General features: G+C 34.0%; 1 protein-coding gene across 10 annotated transcripts in view; it reads right to left on the minus strand.

Annotated features, from left to right (window-relative positions):
- Window positions 1-16,619, minus strand: part of LOC130440776 (mitogen-activated protein kinase-binding protein 1) — an 86,540-nt gene that overhangs the window by 29,996 nt on the left and 39,925 nt on the right. For 2 of the 10 annotated variants that reach the window (XM_056774130.1, XM_056774113.1), the window contains one exon: window positions 7,240-7,452. The exons of 6 other annotated variants lie outside the window; for them this stretch is intronic. In XM_056774130.1, coding sequence (XP_056630108.1) covers window positions 7,240-7,296 — 57 coding nt within the window. In that variant the 5' untranslated portion in view covers window positions 7,297-7,452. Of the gene's footprint in view, window positions 1-7,239; window positions 7,453-13,137; window positions 13,249-16,619 lie in introns of those variants that run through there. 2 more of the 10 variants (XM_056774122.1, XM_056774139.1) reach the window with 2 other exon arrangements.

Consider the following 16,619-nt stretch of genomic DNA (forward strand, 5'->3'; position numbering starts at 1 on the left):
GGTTAAAGCAAACCGCAGATTCACCATTACAGCTTTGTCTACGAAATTTTCAGAAGTTTCAAGGTCTGCTTTCTTTGAAGGGGATATTAAAAAGCTTGTCCACAGATATGACAAATGTAAGCGTACTAATTAATAATACCTTTTATTTATAGCCTATCGGAGGTTGAAAAAAAAACGGCCCTCGGTAAATATTTGTTATTATTTGTCTATTAAAAAACTTATGTAGCAACCCTCGTATACTGTAAAGGATTATCAATACTATTGTCATTTTTAGTGACAATGACTAATACCAGTAATTAAAACCATTCGAAACTAACTTCAACTTTTAGTCAAAGAAAACACATATACAGGATGAGATACAATAACCCCCAAATTGGTTAACGAGTAAACGTATTTCTGAAAAGAAATATACGCCGATGAGATGCAATAAGACCAAAATTGGTTTTCAAGTTGTTCCAACCATCTCCATATATTTTCAATCTCCTTAAAAATTTCAAAAGAGCCTGATGCTCCTCAATCCTGACATTAAGAGACCTCCTAGCCTGTCCAACATACGTCGCTCTGTAAGTCTAGTACAATCCGAAGCAGCATCGTTGTTTCTTCGAATACTGTATCTATACTATATTAAGACTGAAACCTGCTCCTCCATAAGGAATTGACACCGGTAACGACAACCACAAAGCTACTCAGAATACCCAGAGACAAAAAACCAAACATGCAGAGCCTCCTATCAAAAAAGGAACTCTTATGTCTCTCCTGTTAATGTTAAGATTGTGGAATATTCAGAAATGTCTATTTGTGTGAATTCCTCAGTATTTGTGACATAACTACTTTTGGAATCGAGGAGAAATTCATTCTGTCTCGAGGCAGCGAAGCGAACGGATCTCGAATGCCGAGATCTCAGCGAAGCTACGCCGTTTCCAGAGATTTAGCTCGCGCGTCGTAATTTAATCTTATATAGTAAGGTTAAGTTATCGAACTTTGTTTAGTTATATTCAACAACTATTATTCGTTTTAGAATTGGTAAATTTCTTGTAAGAGTAATCAATTCTTTTATTTATAGTAATCAAATTTATCTGAAATTATATCGGACATTCTAAATATTCAACGGACAGAACTATTTCAGTTGAATGATTTTGATCATTAATGAAGAAAGGAAAGTTTGTATTTTATCAAAGAAATGATCATTTATATTAAATGTACTCAATTTCTAGTTGTCAATTAATTCCTAATGAGTTAAACGTTTCTACAATTTTATATCTTTTTCGAACACAAAAATAGCTGTTAAGTTTTTTTTTAAAACCACAGTTTTTGGTATACATTTGATCCGAAGTGGCTAGAAAATCAACATTTTTACGTATGCTCATCCAAATATTTAGTGCCGCCCTCAAAATAGGCTTGTTTTCGAGCTAATATGAGCATACCGACTCATATAGGTTTATTAGGGTGTAATTGATAACCTAATTCATGGATTTTTACAATGGAAAGGCACACGTGTGCACTCATGCATTCTCCTGGTGCAAAAGAACTTCATCAACCTGGGCGATTGGTCACGAAGAAACCATAGTAAAACCATTTTTAACCCCATTTTAGTTAAATTTCGAGTCAAATTTTGACATTAGGATGACAGATAACCAGTTACATGAGCGGTGTTGCTCTTCAAGTCAGAAAATCCAAAAAAATTGTGACAATCGGCCAAAAATCGATCAAATCGTAACAATTTATCGGCTCATTATGTTTATAAACATTACTTGAGCTGTTAGACCACCCGTAGACCTTGAAAAAACAAGTCTTTATCGTAAAAAAGCTACACAGTCGTCATTTTAAAATAAGTTGCTTCAAAAAAATTATTTTGAGCAGTCACGGATATGTACAATAAAATCACGGCTCTGTTATCTCAATTTATCCTGTAGTATTTCTGAAAATGTTAATATATATCATAAGTCGAACAATTTTGATCGAAAAGATTCAAGAATCCAACAAATAATGAAACAAACTCGTCCAATGATGTAGACCGCGTCCCAATACGCAAGCGAAGCTAAAGTTTGGTGAATGCGTCGTTCATTCGTTTAATGTGTAAGTGTTAGCCAATAGTTTAGTGTGTAAGTGTTAGCCAATAGTTTAGTGTGTAAGTGTTAGTCAATAATTTGGGGTGTAAGTGTTAGCGAACAGTTTAGTGTGTAAGTGTTAGCGAATAGTTTAGTGTGTTAGTGAATGGAGAAGTGTGTTGATAAATAACGTAAGATAAATATAAATTCACTCCACCGTTTTGTGATTTGAATAAATTAAAACATAACAATAGTTACATTAATTTGTTTTAAATGAAAAAAAAAGTAACAAAATAGACGGAACGGAATGCAATTTAGATGCCTATCTACAATTTGTTAAAAGATCAGTGAGTGTGGAGAAAGTTCGATTCTATAATTATTAATACCTACAATTATCCAGACAACATTTGGTATCCCCGTAACTGTTTCTATTTATTTTAATAGGTATTTTTATGAATAACATTATGTCGAGCAATTTGTTCTTGTGAATTTATTTATACAGGTGTCGTGTAATTACCAAAATAATGTTTTTCGTGGGGGGATTTAGAGGTTAGGAACGCTGTATCTCTTTAATCGACGTTCAGCCGTGACAGAGATGATATTTTCACGCTATACGTTGATATTCGATTTAATTAAATATTTTCAGAGTAAATTTTTCTTTCAAATAATATCAAGTTTATGAAAATCGGCTAAGCAGAACCGGACTTACAGACAATTTATTATAACAACGTTCCCACTCTCTCCTAACTCTTATTTGAAGGTGTAGACTGAATTTTTAAATATTTTGCTTTTTTTCAATTATCATTTTCAAATATTTCGAAAATAATTTCCACTTGTTTTTCGGTGCCACTTTTGTTTCAATTTTTTTCTCTGAAGCTGAAATATAATCGTCGACGACTGTTCTTAGTTGCCCATCATTTTTAACAAATTTAGTCGATATATTTGGGAAAGCCCGGCCCTGTGTATTGAATATTTATTGTAATAAACGTCTCCCAGAAAAAAAGGATCATTTGTTAACACCTGTGAGATGCCTATGTACCTACCATAAGAACTATTAATAGACTAGTTGACTATTATTTTTCATTTTGTGTTTATAAAAATTTATTGTTTTACGCAATGGTTTAAAGTCTCGTTAATATCAATTTAGCAATAATATTTATACAATAACAAATAAAAAAAAAGTTACGGAGGCGATTATATCAAAATTGAATTGTATAATTGAATTACAGTGTGTTCTTTCGCCATAAATAATGACTTCGTCAGCGAGTTAAAAATATAGTTGAAATTACGAGGTCTGGTTATTAAATAACGAGACTGAGCGCCTAGAGGGCGCCCTAGACGGGCACGTCCCAAAACACGTTTCAAACGAACGCATCAATCTCAAATGTCTCGTTAAATTGAAAAAAAAAAACTCCGACTGAGTGCTGTAAATTTTTGCAAGAGGTCTCTGGGGACAATTCTCTATCTTGTGCGCGTGTTTTCGATTGGTGTAAGCGATTTGTGAGGGCCGAGAGAGCACTGAAGATGACCAGCGCCCAGGCCGCCCTGTGACTGTTTTAACTCCGGAAACAGTGACCAAAATCAACCAATTTGGGCGTGCAGATCGTCGAATGAGCATCCGGATGATTGCCGAAGTTCTAAAAGCCGATAAAGAAACGGTTAGAAAAATTTTACACGAGTAATTACACATGACGAAGTTGGTGCCAAGAAAACTGACTCCTGACCAAAAGCTTTTGCGTCAACGGATCTGCTCAGATTTCCTTGAAAAGTTAGAAAGCGATCTGCTTTGAAATGGACCCGATGGAAGGGGTAAAGCAAAAAACGGCAGAGCTCCTAAAGGCACTCACCAAAGAAGACTTCTAGCACTTCTTCGATCAATGGAAAAAACGTATGGAAAGTCGTAACCGGTCTCGTTATTTAATAGCCAGACCTCGTATTTTATCTATCATCTGTATTTGTCTGTTATTAGAAAAGATTATAAATAACTGCCCGCCATAAACTGGTATTTGTTGTTTATTTATGTGCATATAAATCATTTTACTTTAGATTAAACCTATACTACATAGGTGACGCTTTACGAGGGTTGTCTGACAAGTTTGCGACCTCAACATAAAGATGTAAATTTCTTTAATTTCTTATTTCTTTTGATATGTTTATGTTTCTATATCGGTTTTTCGTCAAAATAAAATAAATACCGCAACTGTCATTTGTCTTTAAAAAATAAAAGGAAACTAATTTTAAATCAGAAAAGACCTAAAATCAAGACGATTCAGAAACATTAAGATTTACATAAATATGCGCGTAGAATAAATCATTTTACTTTAGGTTAAACCTGTACTACATAGGTGACGCTATACGAGGATTGTCTGACAAGTTTCTAACCTTTAGCGTTGAGAGATTCTCATTCAAATTTCAACCATTTTGGACGCTTAGTTTTTGTTTGAGAATCGTATAAGTGAGTTGTTGTGAAGATTTTTATACGCTCACGAAAATTTAAAAGAGGAGTTAGACACTGTGTTCTGGGATTCTCCTCCATCAATTACGATCGTAAAATGTGGCCCCCGGTGTCTTTTCCTCCTTTCCCAACCAAGTTTCACTTGTGTTAGAGAAATTTTTATGAGGCAGGAGCTTCTGATGACGAGGTAGAAGTCGCATGTGCAAGATCCAAGATTCAATCGCCAATACAAATATTTTAGCGAGCTTTTAGTTTTTCAAATTTGATAATTTTGGACACCAGTTTTGTACAGACTTTTCACATGTTATTATTTTTCATGTAAAATTTGCCGTTTACATCCTTTTTCAATTTCTATAGATTCAGCAATCCTACGAATTCTTAGCCGACGGTCAGATCGAACAAGATGACTGACTTTTTCGATATTTTCACTCCTTTTTAACGTGGAAGGGCGAACCGAACGTGAATCATCCTCAACATCTTCTCGCCCATCTCGAAAACTATCAAAACACTCAAAAACACGTAAAAACAAGAAACGTTCATTGCAATACACTTGTTTCTATAAATTATAAGTTTCAATTGCAGTTTTACCAAGTTTAATATGAAATTTCACAACAAAACTGCTCTATTTTACAAAAAAACAAGGTAACGGCTACGTCGGTTTGTCTACAGACAATTTTAAATAACTGACAGTCGATAACCTTTGGCGCATGCGTACTTTTTCTGTAGCAGCGCTAGTCAGGTTACTTAATTGATTTTTTATTGATTGAAATTAATTTTCTGCTAGAGTACCAAAGGTTTTTGAGAAAACTTTGCTCTGTCGGAATATTTTCTCACTTGAAATGTTCATTTTGACAGAATTATTAATAGAATTCGACAAAGGTAATACGATTGACCTTTTTGTTATAGATTGGTAGCCTATGCAAGCGGACCTTTGTTTGGATCTTTAGTTCTGCAAGAGTACCCAAAGTTTTTGAGAAAACTTTGCTCTGTCGGAATATTTTCTCACTTGAAATGTCCATTTTGACAGAATTATCAATAGAATTCGACAAAGGTAATACGATTGACCTTTTTGTTATAGATTGGTAGCCTATGCAAGCGGACCTTTGTTTGGATGTTTAGTTCTGCAAGAGTACCCAAAGTTTTTGAGAAAACTTTGCTTTGTCGGAATATTTTCTCACTTGAAATGTCCATTTTGACAGAATTATCAATAGAATTCGACAAAGGTAATACGATTGACCTTTTTGTTATAGATTGGTAGCCTATGCAAGCGGACCTTTGTTTGGATCTTTAGTTCTGCTAGAGTACCCAAAGTTTTTGAGAAAACTTTGCTTTGTCGGAATATTTTCTCACTTGAAATGTCCATTTTGACAGAATTATCAATAGAATTCGACAAAGGTAATACGATTGACCTTTTTGTTATAGATTGGTAGCCTATGCAAGCGGACCTTTGTTTGGATGTTTAGTTCTGCAAGAGTACCCAAAGTTTTTGAGAAAACTTTGCTTTGTCGGAATATTTTCTCACTTGAAATGTCCATTTTGACAGAATTATCAATAGAATTCGACAAAGGTAATACGATTGAGGTTTTTTTTAAAGATTAGTAGCCTATGCAAGCGGACCTTTGTTTGGATCTTCAGTTCTGCTAGAATACACAAAGTTTTTGAGAAAACTTTGCTCTGTCGGAATATTTTCTCACTTGAAATGTTCATTTTGACAGAATTATTAATAGAATTCGACAAAGGTAATACGATTGACCTTTTTGTTATAGATTGGTAGCCTATGCAAGCGGACCTTTGTTTGGATCTTTAGTTCTGCAAGAGTACCCAAAGTTTTTGAGAAAACTTTGCTCTGTCGGAATATTTTCTCACTTGAAATGTCCATTTTGACAGAATTATCAATAGAATTCGACAAAGGTAATACGATTGACCTTTTTGTTATAGATTGGTAGCCTATGCAAGCGGACCTTTGTTTGGATGTTTAGTTCTGCAAGAGTACCCAAAGTTTTTGAGAAAACTTTGCTTTGTCGGAATATTTTCTCACTTGAAATGTCCATTTTGACAGAATTATCAATAGAATTCGACAAAGGTAATACGATTGAGGTTTTTTTTAAAGATTAGTAGCCTATGCAAGCGGACCTTTGTTTGGATCTTCAGTTCTGCTAGAATACACAAAGTTTTTGAGAAAACTTTGCTCTGTCGGAATATTTTCTCATTTAAAATGTCTATTTTCACAGGATTATCAATATAATTCGACAAAGGTAATACGATTTTCTTTAAAGAATGGTAGCCTATGAAAAATTTGAATTTCTGTTGATGATATTTCAAAATTATTCCCTCTAATTTATAGTATTTTTATTTGTGAAAAATTTTGTTTTGCGCGTAATAATCAACTAAAGTTTGATAAACTGAAATTCAATTAGTCAGTTGATAAAATATAAGAAAAATATACGAGGTGTGACTATTAAGTAACGAGACAACGGATTGTCGTGAAATTTCACATGAAACTTGTAAAAGCTGCAATTGAAACTTATAATTTATTGCAACAAGTGTAAAACAATGAAGATTTATCCGGTTCACGTGTTTTTGAATAATTTTGTCAATTTGGCCGAGAAGACGTTAAAGATAATTCCCGTACCACGTCAAAAGCGGACGGAAATATAAATTTGTTAGAATGTAATTGTTTTTAGTAAATGATGATTGTATTATTCATTTTTTAGTATTTTCGTTTTTTGTTTTTACCTGATACGTGCAGAGCACTTCTTTTTCTATAATCGGAGATGAATTTCTCGGCATCATATTACCAACGAAAGCCGCGTCGCATATCTTTACGAATTAAACAAGACTTAAACACCTTTCACTATATTTTCTATCTCTAGTAATTCAATAAGCGTATCTGTATTTTTTTGAAATATGAAATGTATCGTTTTCCTGAAGGAGCAGGTTACCAAATACCTATAACAAAATTAAAAATACATGAAAACAGAGTGGACTGAAAGCAAATCAGCAATTACTACATCTAATTTCATGAAATTGCTTCAATTTCATTTAATCATTCTCTTTTTATTACTGAAAACAGATGGATAACGTGAAATAGAAGGTGATGACTTGTCATTTGCATGGAATATTGAAATATCTTATCGACCTTGTCCTCGCGTAAGTTCAACTTAGTTCATATTGGCTATTTATGACTTTCGCGGTTAATACCTCTCAAAATGATGTGAATATGATCCAAAAAAATCTCGTATTATTATTTTCTTTGAAAAGGTTGCCAACAAAACCAGAAAGAGTGAAGTCATTTCTTCGTTAAGATGCTCATTTAAGTGAAAATGGACTTTGTTCGAGTAGTTAAAATTTCCCAAGCAACCTCAAAGCATTTATACCCTTGCGCGTAGACAAAATTTTGATCCTCTCAACACAGACTTTTCTCTTCGCTTCTTCTACTCCGTAGTGGACTAGAAACAGAGATCAAGCGCAGATCTCCCGTGAAAAGAACCATAGTAACAACAGCAGTCCCGACCCTCCCCTTACGAAAGTTTGTACCTTACCCCGGGGTAATAAAGTGATAGCTGACATATATGACAGATTTAAACCCATCTGCATTCATGTCGTCGTGATTTCGTCAAGGTTGTTTTAGGTACAAAATTAATAAACAGAAGATAGAAAATAATTGGAGAGAAATTTGAATGAATGAAAAACAGAAAGTAGTTCAAATGTACCGACTCTTTAGAATACAGACACACAGTAAACTCCAACTATCATATTTGTTTTTGCGACCATCTACAGTTCACATTACTGCTGGGCCCCATTCTTAATTGGGTGCCACCCTGTAAGGAAACAGAAAAAGTTGTATCCAAACAGTGTTCGAATTTAATCGGTATCGAAAGTTCCTTACGAATAAATAGAAGATCGAAAATAATTGGAGAGATATTAGAATGAATGAAAAACAGAAAGTAGTTCAGATGTACCGACTCTTTAGAATACAGACACACAGTAAACTCCAATTATCAGATTTGTTCTTGCCACCATCTACAGTTCACATTACTGCTGGGCCCCATTCTTAATTGGGTGCCACCCTGTAAGGAAACAGAAAAAGTTGTATCCAAACAGTGTTCGAATTTAATCGGTATCGAAAGTTCCCTACGAATAAATAGAAGATCGAAAATAATTGGAGAGATATTTGAATGAATGAAAAACAGAAAGTAGTTCAAATGTACCGACTCTTTAGAATACAGACACACAGTAAACTCCAACTATCATATTTGTTTTTGCGACCATCTACAGTTCACATTACTGCTGGGCCCCATTCTTAATTGGGTGCCACCCTGTAAGGAAACAGAAAAAGTTGTATCCAAACAGTGTTCGAATTTAATCGGTATCGAAAGTTCCTTACGAATAAATAGAAGATCGAAAATAATTGGAGAGATATTAGAATGAATGAAAAACAGAAAGTAGTTCAGATGTACCGACTCTTTAGAATACAGACACACAGTAAACTCCAATTATCAGATTTGTTCTTGCCACCATCTACAGCTCACATTAGTGCTGGGCCCCATTCTTAATTGGGTGCCACCCTGTAAGGAAACAGAAAAAGTTGTATCCAAACAGTGTTCGAATCTAATCGGTATCGAAAGTTCCCTACGAATAAATAGAAGATCGAAAATAATTGGAGAGATATTTGAATGAATGAAAAACAGAAAGTAGTTCAAATGTACCGACTCTTTAGAATACAGACACACAGTAAACTCCAATTATCAGATTTGTTCTTGCCACCATTTACAGCTCACATTAGTGCTGAATCCATTCTTAATTGGGTGCCATCCCGTAAGGAAATCGAAGAAGCTGTATAAAGAAATTCACTTTGCCTATGTTTCAAACTATTTCACACTTCACTGAGTGCCGTATCGGAATTATTTGAAACATTATTTGAAAAAAATGAGATGTATTCCAGTTATTGGAATTACGTTATTCACCTTAAAATTTTTATTTTGATCGTGATTTATTTCTAGATACGATCCTGTACCAAAACGTGTATGAAACCTAATACATCTTTTAACCTTGTGCTTGTTATTTTTATGCAAATACGATATTATTGAAAACATGTGAAAAGTATTGAACGGTATCTAGTTTTTTTTCTTTGTAATCAATTAAGAAGGTGTAAAACCTACGTTTGTTCTCAGACGACATTGTAAACGATATGTAAATATTAGTTTGATTAGTCAACATATCTTTTTGTATCTATTCGTATCTGCGACGTTTAAATCTCAGATATTAGTGAAGGGACGTTAGGAAACTCCTAATTACTTTTTTTTTCTCTAACCAATTCCACTAAAGCTTGAAGCGGGTTGTTGACCAAGAGCTAAGATATGTCCCAGCTAAGCTTAGATAACTAAACTAAACCAACTTTAATACATTAATTTTGGCCATTGTAATAATGGATTTGTGAGCTGGTGCATTATCTTGATGAAACAACACTATCTTCTTATCCAAATACGGCCGTTTTTGCTTGATTTCCTCACCCAAACGTTACAATAAGTTCACATAAAACTCGACGTTGAAAGTTTTTCTTTTTTCAAGATAGTCAACGAAAATTATTCCACGCGCATGATCTTCCCTGCAGATGAAACTACCTTTGCCTTCTTTGAAGCCGGTTCTCCCTTTTCAGTTCATTACTTTGATTGTTTTTTTATTTCTGTGAAACATTGTTTTTGTTCCATTCGGCACGCAAAGTTTTCTCATGTCCAAATTTTCGGTTAATATGTGATGTACAGCACTTTTTGAAATGCCTAGTATGTCTGCCAGCTCGTCCACTTTCAGTCGACGATCATCCAGTACCGCTTTGTGGACTTTTTTGAACATTTCTCATACAATGGTCGTTTCAAGCAACTAGCATCATCTCTAGGTGAAGGTAGGTATTTCTGGGACCATCCTCGTATGTGGAGTTCAAAAGATGTAACAAATTGACGATTTCAATACTAAACAGAGAAAACACAAAAAAAGAAAGACAAAAACCAAAATTTTGGGTAATTGAACACATTCAACGTAGACAAGAACATGTCCAGTTATATTACCGTGTTTCAAGATCACAGTTTCATTAGCTGCCATCATTGATCGCTTTGAATATTACTGAATAATAGATGAGGTAAAGTTTAGAATATTCTACTTCAACGAATTTCCTTTTTCAAGCAGAATGTACCTAAAATCTGCCGTTTCTTCTGTTCTTTTTGAAATGTTTCGTATTTTCTTTAACTATCTCTGCAGTTGCTGAAATTTTTGAACCATTTCCTCTGTTCTTTATGAAATGTTTCGTATTTTCTTTAACTGTCTCTGCAGTTACCGGAATTTTTGAACCATTTCCTCTGTTCTTTATGAAATGTTTCGTATTTTCTTTAACTGTCTCTGCAGTTACCGGAATTTTTGAACCATTTTCTCTATTCTTCATGAAATGTTTCGTATTTTCTTTAACTATCTCTGCAGTTGCTGAAATTTTTGAACCATTTCCTCTGTTCTTTATGAAATGTTTCGTATTTTCTTTAACTGTCTCTGCAGTTACCGGAATTTTTGAACCATTTTCTCTATTCTTCATGAAATGTTTCGTATTTTCTTTAACTATCTCTGCAGTTACCCGAATTTTTGAACCATTTCCTCTATTCTTCATGATATGTTTCGTATTTTCTTTAACTGTCTCTGCAGTTACCGGAATTTTTGAACCATTTTCTCTATTCTTCATGAAATGTTTCGTATTTTCTTTAACTATCTCTGCAGTTACCCGAATTTTTGAACCATTTCCTCTATTCTTCATGATATGTTTCGTATTGTCTTTAACTGTCTTTTCAGTTGCTGAAATTTTTGAACCATTGCCTCTGTTCTTTATGAAATGTTTCGTATTTTCTTTAACTATCTCTGCAGTTGCTGAAATTTTTGAACCATTTCCTCTGTTTTTTATGAAATGTTTCGTATTTTCTTTAACTGTCTCTGCAGTTACCGGAATTTTTGAACCATTTTCTCTATTCTTCATGAAATGTTTCGTATTTTCTTTAACTATCTCTGCAGTTGCTGAAATTTTTGAACCATTTCCTCTGTTCTTTATGAAATGTTTCGTATTTTCTTTAACTGTCTCTGCAGTTACCGGAATTTTTGAACCATTTTCTCTATTCTTCATGAAATGTTTCGTATTTTCTTTAACTATCTCTGCAGTTACCCGAATTTTTGAACCATTTCCTCTATTCTTCATGATATGTTTCGTATTGTCTTTAACTGTCTTTTCAGTTGCTGAAATTTTTGAACCATTTCCTCTATTCTTCATGATATGTTTCGTATTTTCTTTAACTGTCTCTGCAGTTACCGGAATTTTTGAACCATTTTCTCTATTCTTCATGAAATGTTTCGTATTTTCTTTAACTATCTCTGCAGTTGCTGAAATTTTTGAACCATTTCCTCTGTTCTTTATGAAATGTTTCGTATTTTCTTTAACTGTCTCTGCAGTTACCGGAATTTTTGAACCATTTTCTCTATTCTTCATGAAATGTTTCGTATTTTCTTTAACTATCTCTGCAGTTACCCGAATTTTTGAACCATTTCCTCTATTCTTCATGATATGTTTCGTATTTTCTTTAACTGTCTCTGCAGTTGCTAGAATTTTTGAAGATTTTGCACACAGAGCCTAGAACATTTCGCGATTTGTATTGAATCGATAGTGGCGAATATATTGAAATGGAGCTGGGAATCTGAAAGAACTCGGACATGTAATCTTACCCCTTCAGGCTTCAGTCGACTTTACGTCTTTTAAGTCTTGAAAAATAATAAAACGTCTTTCGGAATCACAGAATATCTTGAGCAATCAGTGGTGCTTACGTCTTCTGAGCAACTAACTGACTCTCGCGCGCTTTTCGTCGAATTCTTTTATTATATGACCTCTTACAATGGGTTTGTCGAAAAGTTTAGCACAAAAACTACTTGGGTACTTAGTTATTACCGCTCGGTTATATCTGTGACGCACTCTAAACTTCTCACTTTAATGGCTCATGTTAATAAAAGGTTAGATTTTACATCGACATACGAGGGCAGTAGCAAAAGTAAAATTCCCATCGAGCTACCGTCTCGAAAAAAGGTGCTAGGCTAAATCCGACAACAACGACCTTTGTTCAGTATCGCATGGAAGTTCTCGATGAAAAACGGACCGGAAGACCGCCGGTTTCGTATACGATCGTCTAACAGAAGGTCAGTGATCGTAAGCTTGCAGGATGGATTCCTGAAGCTTCCAAAAGTGAGTGGTTGTTAGGTCTCCCGGATGCTGACAGACGGTCACAAGGAACAACGCCTTGACTGTGTTTTTTTATTCGATAAAGTGAGGGGTAGGTAAAAAGAAGTTTTTAGACTTTATACTGAAACGAAACACAACCAAAACAACGCAGTTCGCAGAAAAGGTTATGATGAGAGTAGTTTGTGATCGGAAGAAGGTGGTAAAGGCTTCAAGAGCGACGATGATGTTCGAGCAGAAGTTTCCTCAACGGGTAGAATTTATAACAGGAAATCGGGATCAGTGAAGCAGGAAGAAGAAAAGCTTTTGTTGTCTCTCAATATTGGACATAATAAAGAAGTTTCCAAAGTGGTTTTTGAGTATAAATAATTGCATGTTACCTTGTTTTCATCGGCGAAAGAAATCTTTGATGTCATAGCTATTTCTGTGTCGAACACTTAACACTTTCCATTGGTGTTTATAAACGTATTAAGGAATACAATTAGGTAATAAAAAAATTCACGTTTCATTTATTTATCGGACGGAATACTTCTCAAGTGTAATCTATCAAGATAATATGAAGCGATAAGTTATAATAAAATTTATATATCGTAAAAATTGTATTTTTTTTTAATTTAATTACAAAAGATACATAGTGGTCTAACATATTAATTGTTTACGACAAATCAGACAAAAAAATATTATTCTAATAACAAATAGTTGATGAACAATCGATGAACTGATTTTTCGTAAAGAAGTTGGGTTTAAAATTTGAAATAAATTCCCAGAACTCGACATCGAACCCAAAAAAAGTTACAAATGGTGAAATTTTAAATTTTGTAAGTTACTACAAAACAGAATACTCGATACACCAATCAAAGAGAACAGGAAGACCACGACGAAGCTAAAGAAACGCCATAAATGAGGAAATGCGGAAGAGATACGCATTGATCGATTAGATCAAAACCAAACAAGTGATCTGGTATAGTACAAAGAGAAAAATACCTAAATAGGTCATAAAGTGGACACCACAAGGGAAAAGAACAAAAAGAAGACTACGAAGAAGCTAGAAAAAGGTCATAGATGAAAAATGCAGGAGAGATACGCATTAATCGATGACATAAGAACCAAATAACTAATCTGGTATAGTACGAAGAGAAAAAATACCTAAACAGGTCATAAAGTGGATACCACAAGGGAAAAGAATAAAAAAAGACCACGAAGAAGCTAGAAAAATGTCATACATGAGAAAATGCAGGAGAGACACACATTAATCGATGACATAAGAACCAAACATCTAATCTGGTATAGTACGAAGAGAAAAAAATACCTAAACAGATCAGAAAGTGGATACCACAAGGGAAAAGAACAAAAAGAAGACCACGAAGAAGCTAGAAAAAGGTCATGGATGAAAAATGCAAGAGAGACACGCATTAATCGATGAGATAAGAACCAAACAACTAATCTGGTATAGTACGAAGAGAAAAAAATACCTAAACAGGTCATAAAGTGGATACCACAAGGGAAAATAACAAAAAGAAGACCACGAAGAAGCTAGAAAAAGGTCATAGATGAAAAATGCAAGAGAGACACGCATTAATCGATGAGATAAGAACCAAACAACTAATCTGGTATCGTACGAAGAGAAAAAAATACCTAAACAGGTCATAAAGTGGACACCTCAAGGGAAAAGCACAAAAAGAAGACCACGAAGAAGCTAGAAAAAGGTCATACATGAGGAAATGCAGGAGAGACACACATTAATCGATGACATAAGAACCGAACATCTAATCTGGTATAGTACGAAGAGAAAAAAATACCTAAACAGATCATAAAGTGGACACTACAAGGGAAAATAACAAAAAGAAGACCACGAAGAAGCTAGAAAAAGGTCATAGATAAAAAATGCAAGAGAGACACGCATTAATCGATGAGATAAGAACCAAACAACTAATCTGGTATACTACGAAGAGAAAAACATACCTAAACAGATCAGAAAGTGGATACCACAAGGGAAAAGAACAAAAAGAAGACCACGAAGAAGCTAGAAAAAGGTCATGGATGAAAAATGCAAGAGAGACACGCATTAATCGATGAGATAAGAACCAAACAACTAATCTGGTATAGTACGAAGAGAAAAAAATACCTAAACAGGTCATAAAGTGGACACCACAAGGGAAAAGAACAAAAAGAAGACCACGAAGAAGCTAGAAAAAGGTCATAGATGAAAAATGCAAGAGAGACACGCATTAATCGATGAGATAAGAACCAAACAACTAATCTGGTATAGTACGAAGAGAAAAAAATACCTAAACAGGTCATAAAGTGGATACCACAAGGGAAAATAACAAAAAGAAGACCACGAAGAAGCTAGAAAAAGGTCATAGATGAAAAATGCAAGAGAGACACGCATTAATCGATGAGATAAGAACCAAACAACTAATCTGGTATAGTACGAAGAGAAAAAAATACCTAAACAGATCAGAAAGTGGATACCACAAGGGAAAAGAACAAAAAGAAGACCACGAAGAAGCTAGAAAAAGGTCATAGATGAGGAAATGCAGGAGAGACGCGAGAAATATAAATATTTTTTTGCCAAAATTTCTGTATTTTCTTTGTTGGGTCAAGTACTTGAAGGCTGTTTACAAGATATCTCGGAACATAAAACGTTTTTATGTTAACTTTTTTAATTTAAAAACTTATTTAAACTTTTCTACATTAACTTTTATTGAAAGTGATTAACTATTTTTAATAGAGCTGATAATAATAACTGTATAGTGGAAATTGAACATTTACATCCACAGTATAAATGTTTCTTTATCACGTTTCTTAACAAACTAAATGAACTAGATTTTTGTTTTTTGTAATGTGGCACATGTGAATGGAATATTATTATCTTTAATACCTACAACGAAAACAATTCAGTGAAAAGTGATTGTGGTGAATAATTACCATAATGACAAACACACTTTGTTGAAAAAATTTCATCGCCTTTTAATACTAGAATAGTACGCTTAATAATATGGGCTAATAGGTCACTATAGTACATTTTTATGAACTAGAGAGTGATAAAATGATTAAGCATTCGTAATTTTCACAAGTCTAAACCCTTTTTTATATTATAAAAGACCAAAACTCGCACTAAGACAATGGTCGTCTGTTTTTTTGGCAAGAAATGTTCGAAAAAATACTATTTGGATACTCGTACACAAAACACCTTATGGTATCAGATCGTTGTATGTTTATTTCACAAAATAAAATTAGGAAAGTCGTAGTGAATGACGAAAATTTGCAAAAAAGTGACTTTCCAACGAACTCTTAGTTGAGAAGGTTTTCAAACCATCAAAAACATATTGTTCAGTAGCAAAATACGCGACTGACACTTTATATGACTGAAACGACTTCACGTCTAGTTTTTGAACAGGAAACACTAAGAGGAAGTTGTAACAATTGAATGTTCGAGTTGAAACAAGCAATTTTTTATATTAAAATATAACATCAATCAATAAGTCGAGTGACTGACACACAGGTGGAGCTGCCTTTGTCAAATCCATAAGACGTTTATGAAGTAGCAACTTTTAAAAGACTGTGGGTGAAATTTCATGACATTTAGATTAGTCAGAAAAAAGTGAAAGCCATTTAAGTGAGGCTACTTTTATTTTCAAAACAATCTTGGTGGAAAAAATACTGTACAAGTTCAGCAATGGCTTTAAAAATGTTATCCGGACTTTGCTCCATCTAAAAGAACCATTTGTCGTTGATTTGCTGAATTTAAACGTGAGGGGCAGTGTGTTTACAATTATGCATGAACATTTGACCATGAGAAAGCTTTTTTTAAAGTGGGTGCCGCGTTTACTCGTAGTTGATCAAAAACAACAACGTG

Source organism: Diorhabda sublineata, chromosome 1, assembly GCF_026230105.1.
Source record: "Diorhabda sublineata isolate icDioSubl1.1 chromosome 1, icDioSubl1.1, whole genome shotgun sequence".
Lineage (NCBI taxonomy): Eukaryota > Metazoa > Arthropoda > Insecta > Coleoptera > Chrysomelidae > Diorhabda > Diorhabda sublineata.